Source organism: Carassius auratus, chromosome 43 (genome assembly GCF_003368295.1).
Source record: "Carassius auratus strain Wakin chromosome 43, ASM336829v1, whole genome shotgun sequence".
Taxonomy (NCBI): Eukaryota; Metazoa; Chordata; class Actinopteri; order Cypriniformes; family Cyprinidae; genus Carassius; species Carassius auratus.
Genome location: NC_039285.1, coordinates 5,101,769 through 5,111,678, shown reverse-complemented (window position 1 = coordinate 5,111,678; position 9,910 = coordinate 5,101,769). Strand labels below are relative to the sequence as shown.

At 40.3% G+C, this 9,910-nt stretch overlaps 1 protein-coding gene across 1 annotated transcript; it reads left to right on the top strand.

The window, feature by feature from the left end:
* The first annotated feature begins 584 nt into the window (after positions 1–584).
* LOC113061218 (chitin synthase chs-1-like) lies at positions 585–9,465 on the top strand. The gene is made up of 11 exons (XM_026230259.1): positions 585–695; positions 961–1,967; positions 2,226–2,315; positions 2,396–2,545; positions 2,620–2,794; positions 2,876–2,977; positions 3,078–3,219; positions 7,013–7,213; positions 7,297–7,581; positions 8,174–8,359; positions 9,119–9,465. Exons 1-11 carry the CDS (start codon positions 669–671, stop codon positions 9,463–9,465), a joined length of 2,712 nt encoding a protein of 903 aa, XP_026086044.1. The 5' UTR covers positions 585–668.
* Positions 9,466–9,910: the final 445 nt, after the last annotated feature.

Below are 9,910 nucleotides of genomic sequence, written 5' to 3'. Positions count from 1 at the left end.
GTTCAGGCCAATTTGGTGTACTGGTTCAATTAGTTCACCAAAAATAAATGGTTCAACAGAATGATTCGTTCACAAACCGAATTTCACTCTGGACCATTTGCCTGAGGCTACGGATTATAGGTAATAATGTTGTAAAATTATGTTCAGTTTCTTGCATATATCGGCAGGAGCCATGGGTATCAATTTTGTGTTTATTGATGTCCTTTTTTTTTTAAATTCACAAAAACCATTAGCCACTGACTTGAATTAAATTAATCACCAAGCACCAGTTCCAGCTAAAAATCTTCTTTACTGTTCTACTGAATACTACTACTACTACTACTACTACTACTACTACTACTACTACTAATAATAATAATAATAATACGTCTTAGCTATATCTTGGATGGAGGTTAAGTAAATTAACAGCAATTTTTCATTTTCAACTTTCCAATATACAGTTAGATATTGAATATATATATATAAAGATTGAAGACCTTTATTTTTTCTTTTTCTTTTCTTTATAGACATCATTTCTGATTTTGATATCATTTGGGAACAATCAAACTGATATTATATGTTCAGAACAAAAAACGACTGTCTTACTTGGCATTGGCTTCATTCTGGTTGGACCGAGTGTTCTTCTTCTGCTAAAGAGCACATGGAAGTTTATTTTCAAGAGTGCAAACATGCCCTCTAAAAAAACTATTTTTTGGGTAAGCAAACATAAGTGTTTAATGAACAGATGTGTACAATATAAAGACATTTTTGAAGTTATAAATAAAATAGATTATTGGAGTATGTTTCTCTACCAATTTGATACTTGCCATATTTTTGTAATTGTTTGTTGTACTTACTAGCCATTTATAAGTTAAAATAATAGTTTTTTCATACAGTTTTTTAGTTTTTTTCAGTCGAGTAGCATAGAATCTGATTATATTGTCCGTAACCTTTCTGACTTTGATTTGACCTTTCCCTTAGGTTCTGGGTTGTGAGTTCCTGGTAGGACTGGGAGCTGCAGTTCTAACAATAGTAGCCATGCCACACTTTGACATTGTCACCAATGTGATGATTCTAAACAGTGTGAGCATCCTGTCCGCAGTGTTCCAGGTGGTCGCTGATTGCCTTGCCAAAGAGAGAAAGTGCCTTATGGTCCCTGTATGCTCCATTTTCTTAATCGTCACAGGTTATGTGCTCTTTGTGATCAATTATTTGGCTTTCGAAAGTTCCTTAGAGACAAAAATATCAGTTGGCCTTGCCATTGGTGGAACCATCTGTGTTTCTGTGAACTGGTGGGAGAGCTATAGCACGCTCTTTAATGTGTCATTTCTAAAGGAAATTTCCAGAGACATTGCTCAGTCCCGTAACATGGTCAGCATCATCTCTAGTTTGATAAGAATCCTGATTACGTCAGCTGTGATTGCAGGTTATGTTCCTCTATCAGGTCAGGAATGGAAATCGGTAAAACTTGTCTTTGAAACAGTTGTCATTGCATTGGTGGCAATCCAGATTATATCCTCTGCCTTGTGCCGCTGGTTTGTGGTTTTGGCTTGTAAGATGCGCGCTGTGCGCTGCAGCTTCATCGTGCCCATGTACCTTGCCTCTATCACAGTTTTGGCTGGGTTTTTGGTTCCACATATAGTCAGGCTCCCAGAGTCCAATCAAACTTCTACCTGTTTTGAGAACTTTCAGCCGAAATCCAGTGACGAATGGTTACATTTGATATTGACTGATGTTATAAGAACTCTGAATGCCAGGGACATTGTGGTACACATGAAGACAGGAGGACTGGCCTGTTTGGGCTGCTCTGCTCTGAGCTGGTGGCTGGGACTCATACTCAGTTCAATTTACATCTGGTACCTGAAGATCCATCGAATAGAAAGGACCCAAGATCTGTTTGTGCGACCTATGTATGAAGGAGCATTCATGGAACAGTCTATGTTGCTAAACACTCGTTTTGAAATCAGAAAGAGAATCAAGGAGAAACAGTGGTAAGTGTTTTAACTTTTTAAATATGGTTGCATATATTGCTGATATATCAGCAAATATTAGATTTTTTTTTAATCGCCTCGAACTTTGCCCACATTTACTAAAGTATCTGCAATAAAATTTCTGAATTAAAGGTTTTTTTCTGATTTCTCCAGACCAATAACTGAGAACTTTAAGTCTGTTAATATATAAAAGACCAACCTTTTCTTTGAATTTCTTAATACGAATTGACTTCATACATATAATGTACTCCTCAGTGCAAAAGAAATCATCAGAGTGTTTCTGTGTGCAACGATGTGGCATGAGAGCTACGATGAAATGATGAAGATAATCATCTCTATGTTCAGGTAAACAGACCTGAAATTTGTAAAAAAAAAAAAAATTGTAAATTGATTTGTAATTACAATAATATTTATTTTATTACCAGACTTGATAATTACAGTCCCAAACACAAAAACAGCGATGTCCAGTTTGAATTCCATATTTATTTTGATGACGCATTCAAGGATGTTGATAATGGAAGGCATGCGAATGAATATGCTGAAAGTATTGTGGATGTCATCAAAGAAGTCTACACGTAAGTATCCTTCTTATATAACTATATCTGTTTTTATGTGCAAAACTAATCTTCTAATACTTCACATACATTAGCATTTTCAGTGAAGAAGACCCATGCATATTCAAGCAGAAGGCAGCACTACCACCCCAGAAGATCATAAACACCCCTTATGGGGGGCGGCTAGAATACACCCTCCCTAAAGGCAATCTGATGATGATTCATTTCAAAGACAAGACACTTATTCGTCACAAAAAAAGATGGTCTCAGGTAAGATTCATTAAAGATCCAGATAAAATGCAGCTACAGATGTTATGTAACCACAATTTTACTAATAATGTGTGTTTGTAGATAATGTACTTGTATTACATTCTTGGCTGGAGACTTAACAGACAGTACTTCAAAGAGTTTGAGGAAGGTAAAGAACTGGAATCCATTGAGGAGAGACAGAAGGTTAGAGGATTAACATTAGACTTGATTACTAGTTCTTCTAGAAAGTAATACAATATCAGCTAGGCTTTTGATGTTTTACTATGTTTTCAATGCTCCTTAGAAAGAAAGTGAGAACACTTATATCTTGGCCCTGGATGGGGACACTGATTTCCAGCCATCTGCAGTCATGCTGTTAATCGACAGACTTAAACTCTACCCAGATGTTGGGGCTGCCTGTGGCAGGATTCATCCAACAGGCACAGGTTGGGATAGATATTAAGCATTGTTTAGTAATTTTATTGGTTTTGATTATTTGGTCATTCCATTGTTTGGTCATTTCCATTGTTCAGTAAAGCTAAGTTCAAACTGACAGGATGAGATGACAATTTTTCCTACATCTATTTTAAAAGCCTCGTCACATACATGGGTATGCAAACATTGATACCAAAGCAACCCATGCAGATTATTAGTGGATCACACAAAAATAAATTATTTACAAAAGGCAGAATGATGGCAGAATGATGTGTCAGCCAGTTATTATTTTCACACAGTTAATTAAATGGTAAATGACAATGTCTGTCATCTCATTTTGTGTGCCAAATATATTTATTCGTATTCTATTACAAAATTGTGATATAATTTGTCACAGTGTCTGGGTTGTGTTCCCTGGGTTTCCACTAGGTGTCCTCCTTTCCCACGGTGTCTGGCACTTTATTAGCTGTCTGTTCCCTTTTTTGGTCACCTTCCTTCTTGTTTGAGTTAATTGATGATTCCCCACCTGTCTCCAGTTCCCTCATCACCGTCTGTGTATATATACCCGGTCTGTCTGAGTATGTGTCACGGAGTCCTTGTCTAATGTTTGATGCTATCCGTAGTCTTGCTCTTGCCGTGTGTTCTGTTCTGTTTCATGTTGTTTGGATACTCTGGTTTTGGCCCTGCCTGGATTGTTTACCCCTTTGGATTTGCCCTAAATAAAACAACATACCTGCACTTGGATCTCTCCTTGTTTCTTGTATCACCAAACGTGACAGAAGGACTCCGTCACAAACGAGATCCAGCGGTATGTCGATGAATGTTTCCTCCCCATCCACCAAGCGGGAGAGAAGCAATCGGTTTGAGGGATCTCGCCTGGTCGTGTTTCGCGGGACCAGGGGAGGTCGCTGAGGAGGAGGTGGGCGAGAGGAAGCTCAGCATCGCTCCCCACCATGGCCCCCCTTTGACTCGGGGCTCAGGTGGGAGGGACCAGAGCCGCTGTCTCACCATGGCGGAGGGAGAAAGCCAGCGTCACTGCCCAATATGGCCGCCAACCCAGCACCACGAAGCAAGATGGCCACCAGCCCAGCGCCACAGCACAAGATGGCCGCCAACCCAGCGCCACGGGCAATATGGACACCAGCACAACGCCACAGCACAAAGTGGTCACCAGTCCAGCGCCACGGTGCAAGATGGCTGCCAGCTCAGCGCCAACGCCCAAGATGGCCGCTGACACATTTCTCGATTACTTTGATATGCTGTCAAAGATCCTAGAAATTCCCCAAATGGTTCACGTCATGGCTGCTGAGCCAGCGCCACAGCCCAAGATGGCCGCCAGCCCAGCGTCACAGCAACGGGTGGTCGCCAGCCCAGCACCACAGCACAAAATGGACAGCACCACGCCCCAGATGGCCACCGGTCCAGCACCACAACCCAATATGGCCGCCAGCCCAGTACCACAGCACAAAATGGATGGCCGCTAACCCAGCGCCTATGCCCAAGATGGCCACTGGTCCAGAGCCACAGCACAAGATGGCCGCCAGTCCAGTGCCACAGCACAAGATGGCTGTCAGCCCAGCGCCACAGCACAAGATGGCCGCTAACCCAGCGCCAATGCCCAAATTGGCCACCGGTCCAGCGCCACAGCACAAGATGCTCGCCGGCCCAGCACCACAACCAAAGAGGGCCCCTTGTCCAGAGTCATGGCCCAAGATGGCTGCTTGCCCAGTGCCGCTGCACAGGATGACAGTCACAGCTGACCCTCTGGAGTCAAGTCAGGTTCCAGTGAACTCTCCAGAGTCGAGTCAGGTTCCAGTGAACTCTCCAGAGTCGAGTCAGGTTCCAGTTGACCCTCCAGAGTCGAGTAAGGTTCCAGTGAACTCTCCAGAGTCAGGGCTAGTCACCTCTGACCTTCCAGAGTCAGGGCTAGTCACCTCTGACCTTCCAGAGTCAGGGCTAGTCACCTCTGACCTTCCAGAGTCAGGGCTAGTCACCGCTGACCTTCTAGAGTTAGGGCTAGGTACCATGGACTTTCCAGAGACAAGGCTGGTCACCGTTGACCTTTCAGAGTCAAGTCAAGTCACTGGTGATCTTCAAGGACTGAGTCAAGTCACTGGTGATCTTCAAGGACTGAGTCAAGTCACTGGTGATCTTCAAGGACAGAGTCAAGTCACCGGTGATCTTCAAGAAAGAAGGCAAGTCACCGGTGATCTTCATGAAAGAAGGCAAGTCACCATTGATCTTCATGAGCAAATACAAGTCACCAATGATCTTCAGGTACAAGTGCAAGTCACTGATGGTCTTCATGAACAAATGCCAGTCACCAATGATCTTCACGCGCAGAGTCAGGCCAGCACTGATCTTCTGGAGTCCAGTAAAGAAACCAGGGGATTACCAGAGTTTCGTCGTCCCGTTGGTCCGGCCACTAGGAGGTCTGCTCCACCCTGGGGGGTTTCCGCCCTGACCACATGGTTGTGGTCTTCCGCTCCGCCCTGGGGGGCTCTCGCCCTGACTACATGGTTGTGGTGGTCTTCTGCTCCGCCCTGGGGGACTCCGGCTTCAACCACAGGGGTGTGGTGGTCTTCTGCTCCGCCACCTGTCCACCTCCCTCCTGGTCTCTGTTTTTTGTCTGTCGTAGAGTGTCTGGGAGCCGCTCCGTAGAGGGGGGGGGGTACTGTCACAGTGTCTGGGTTGTGTTCCCTGGGTTTCCAGTAGGTGTCCTCCTTTCCCACGGTGTCTGGCACTTTATTAACTGTCCCGTCCCTTATTTGGTCACCTTCCTCCTTGTTTGAGTTAATTGATGATTCCCCACCTGTCTCCAGTTCCCTCATCACCGTTTGTGTATTTATACCCGGTCTGTCTGAGTATGTGTCACGGAGTCCTTGTCTAATGTTTGATGCTATCCGTAGTCTTGCCCTTGCCGTGTGTTCTGTTCTGTTTCATGTTGTTTAGATACTCTGGTTTAGACCCTGCCTGGACTGTTTACCCCTTTGGATTTGCCCTAAATAAAACATCATACCTGCACTTGGATCTCTCTTTGTTTCTTGTATCACCAAACGTGACATAATTATTATAATAGTATAATATTAAAATAATTGTTTGACATTTTTAGAAGCTGAGGTGATTACCTTGTTTTATTTATTTTTTAGAATATGTCAAACTTAATATTTTTACAAATTCAAAAAGCTGAATAATCAAAGCCAACTGAAAAGTTGGCAATTTAGTTGACAAATAGTAAATTATTCTTTGATAGATTAATCAATAATCAAAATAATTGCTTGTTGCAGTGATAGTTCTAGAGTGGTTTAGTATGATGCAGAGAAGGTCTGAAGAATAATTCACCAAATAAAACAAAACATTAATTAAATAAGAAAATAAATTAAAATAATGACCAAATATTTCTGATCTGTAGCACTGTCTTTGTATAGGGATAAATGCAAGCAAATTTCATTTACCATGCATTCTCTCCTATGGGGACAAAAGAAACGAGCACAAGCAATTTAATATTTTTTGTTGTTGACAAACTGGTATTTTTCAGCAAACTAATTTGTCACTTGGTAGAAACTAGTCAAATTAGGTAAATGCCAAGAAAGACATTCTTTGAAAACCATGAAAACAAATCTATGCACGGTAAAGAAAATACAGTCTTGTCTTCATTAAATATGGTACAATATTTAACTATTTTGCTGTTTGAAGTAATATTGTTAAATCTGAGAACCACTGCTCTAGAAGTAGATAAGAGAAACTATAGATTATAAAGGTGATAAAATGACTAATGAGATAATTTCTTCACTATGCTTGAAGGGCCCATGGTGTGGTATCAGAAGTTTGAATATGCAGTAGGCCACTGGCTACAAAAGACTGCAGAGCACGTGTTCGGCTGTGTACTGTGCAGTCCTGGATGTTTCAGTCTTTTTAGAGGAGCCGCACTCATGGACGACAACGTCATGAAGAGATACACAACCAAAGCCAGTGAAGCCAGCCAATACGTCCAGTATGATCAAGGTCTGCTTGAAGCTAACAACTGACAAATAATACCAATTAAACCTATACTAACATAATTCCCCATCTGTTTGGTGTAATGTCAGGTGAGGACCGCTGGTTGTGCACTCTGCTGCTGCAGCAGGGCTGGAGGGTGGAGTATAACGCAGCATCTGATGCATACACCAAAGCTCCACAGGAATTTAAAGAGTTCTACAACCAGCGCAGACGCTGGGGACCCTCTACCTTGGCCAACACCATTGACCTCTTGGGTTCAGGAGCACTGACCTCTCAGAAGAACAGCTCTATCTCAAAACCTTTCCTCTTGTACCAGATTATCAGCATGGCCGCTTCCATCCTGGGCCCTGCCAGTATCTGTCTCATGATTGCAGGTAAAGGTTTGCATTAAAAAAAAATTGAGATACACAGATTTTTGGCTCTTTCATTCCAGAAATGCACACAAACTGCATCCAATCATTTCCCAAAATGTAATTTGTGTGGAAAAATTATGAAGTCTGTAAACGGCCAAAAACAGATGCCAGAAATTCTGTAGATGGATGCAAAGAGGAAAAAATACTGTCGCTTGCAGAGCAAGATCACTGTTCACGATGCACAAAATATTGGAAGAAAAATATAAATAATGAACTGGGGGTAGGGAGGTTATATGAATATTTCACTCAAGGGAACTGACCGTCTTCAGAAAAGTTTCGATTGGCATTTCCTTTTCCTTTTACCTCCATATAAAGTAGTGTTTGTAAGCACATATAATCAAGGAAGGGCTATGTAGCAAATAAACAACATATAAATTAGCTTAAATAAGACACAAATTTGCTATGAAAAATTATGGGTGTATCACTAAAAAAAATGTTTAAGAAACAGGGTTCTCTGGATTTATTGTCCTGTTTTTGCAGTATGCCAGAAAGATTTAACTTTTAAGTTACATTTGTCCAAAATCTATTTTAAAGTGCTTTGTTTATCTTGCAGGAAGCTTTGTGTTCATCTTTAATATGGATGTGAATGTAGCCCTTATTTTGGGCATAGTTCCCCCAACTGTCTTCCTCATCCTGTGCTTCAAACTGAAATCTGACACACAGATTACAATTGCAGCAATCATGAGTGTACTCTATGCATTTCTCATGGTGGGAACAGTTCTCTCAATCATAGGTAATGGTTGTTTTTTGTTGTGGTTGTTGTTATTTTAATGTCTAAAAAACAATTGTGATCTTATTTAAATTGCTTTTTGTCTTTTTTCTTCCCAATGTCATTATAATTCCTACTGACACAATGATTTGTTTTGAAAATAAATTAGTACTTCTCTTTAGGGTTATTCCAGTTAACAAAAATTAAAACTGATACCAAAATTAAATCATAAAAAAATAAAACATTTTTGTTACCTGAAATAAAAGGGGTTAACTGAAATAAAGTGAAGCATAAAAGGTTAATCTAGTTTTAGCTAGCTGCCAAGGAAAAAACTTCTAGTTTTAGCACAAAGTGCTAAAGCAGTAGTATCGAAACTGATAATCATAAGAAATGTTTATTAAAGCAATAAGTCAACATTGAATAAATCGACAGAATTAACTTGCTTTTTAAAAAAAAATTTAATGGGTGCTGAAAATTCAGATTTCCCCTCAAAGTAATAAATTATATATATTTTTAATATATTAAAATAGATGACAGTTCTTTTAAATTGTAATAATATTTCAAAATAACCTTTTAGTCCATCAATATTTTTAGACTGTTTAAAGATGGCAGTATTATCTAAACTTGGACATTGATTAAAAGCCACAAAACTAAAAAAAATTTTTTCTAAATATCCATGTCAAGAGAGAAAACATATCAATTAGCTGAAGGACTTGACGGGTAACAAATGGGTGTAATATCTATCTATAAACCTTGTTCTCCTCATGTCAACTTTCATAGGTGATCTAGTGAGGCAACAGACTTTTATGACTCCCAGTGGTCTGTTCCTCATTGGCATAGTGGCTATGTACCTCATCACGGCAGCTTTACACCCCCAGGAGTTCTCACTGGTCATCTATGGACTGGTATATTTCCTCTGCATTCCCAGTGGGTATCTACTCTTAATTATTTACTCCATAGTCAACATGAACAATGTCACATGGGGCACCCGTGAATCCGGCAGCAAGGCTAAAGCTACAGCAGTCAATACCATCAAGAAGAAGTTCATGAATGCCATATGCTGGAAATGTCCATGCTTGGAATCTAAAGATCAGATTGAGGAGATGCTGCCAACAGAAACCATAACACAGAGGTAAAACCATGTCCACACTATAGGATAGTTTCACACTGAAACTTGGATCAATCTATGTAAAGTTTTATTTTGTAACTATTTTAAATATGGGTTTGTTTTTTAATACTACTACTAAAAATTATATTGCATTCCTACAATGTAGGGAACATGAGTTCCAGCTTAGTCCTCATCAAAGTAAGTATGACTTCCATTCTTAGATGGAAAGAAGGGGATAGTTGACCCAAAAATGAAAATTATGTCATCATTTACTCGCCCTCAAGTTGTTCCAAACCTGTGTGAGTTTATTTCTTATGTTGGACATAAAAGAAGAAGAATAAAGAAGAAATATAAATTATATGGAAGTCATCCAGAAACTGACTGGTTAACTTCATTATTCAAAATACCTTCTTTTGTGGTCTAAGTGATCTAAGTGATCGACAGTATTTTCTTTTTTGGGTGAACTATCCTTT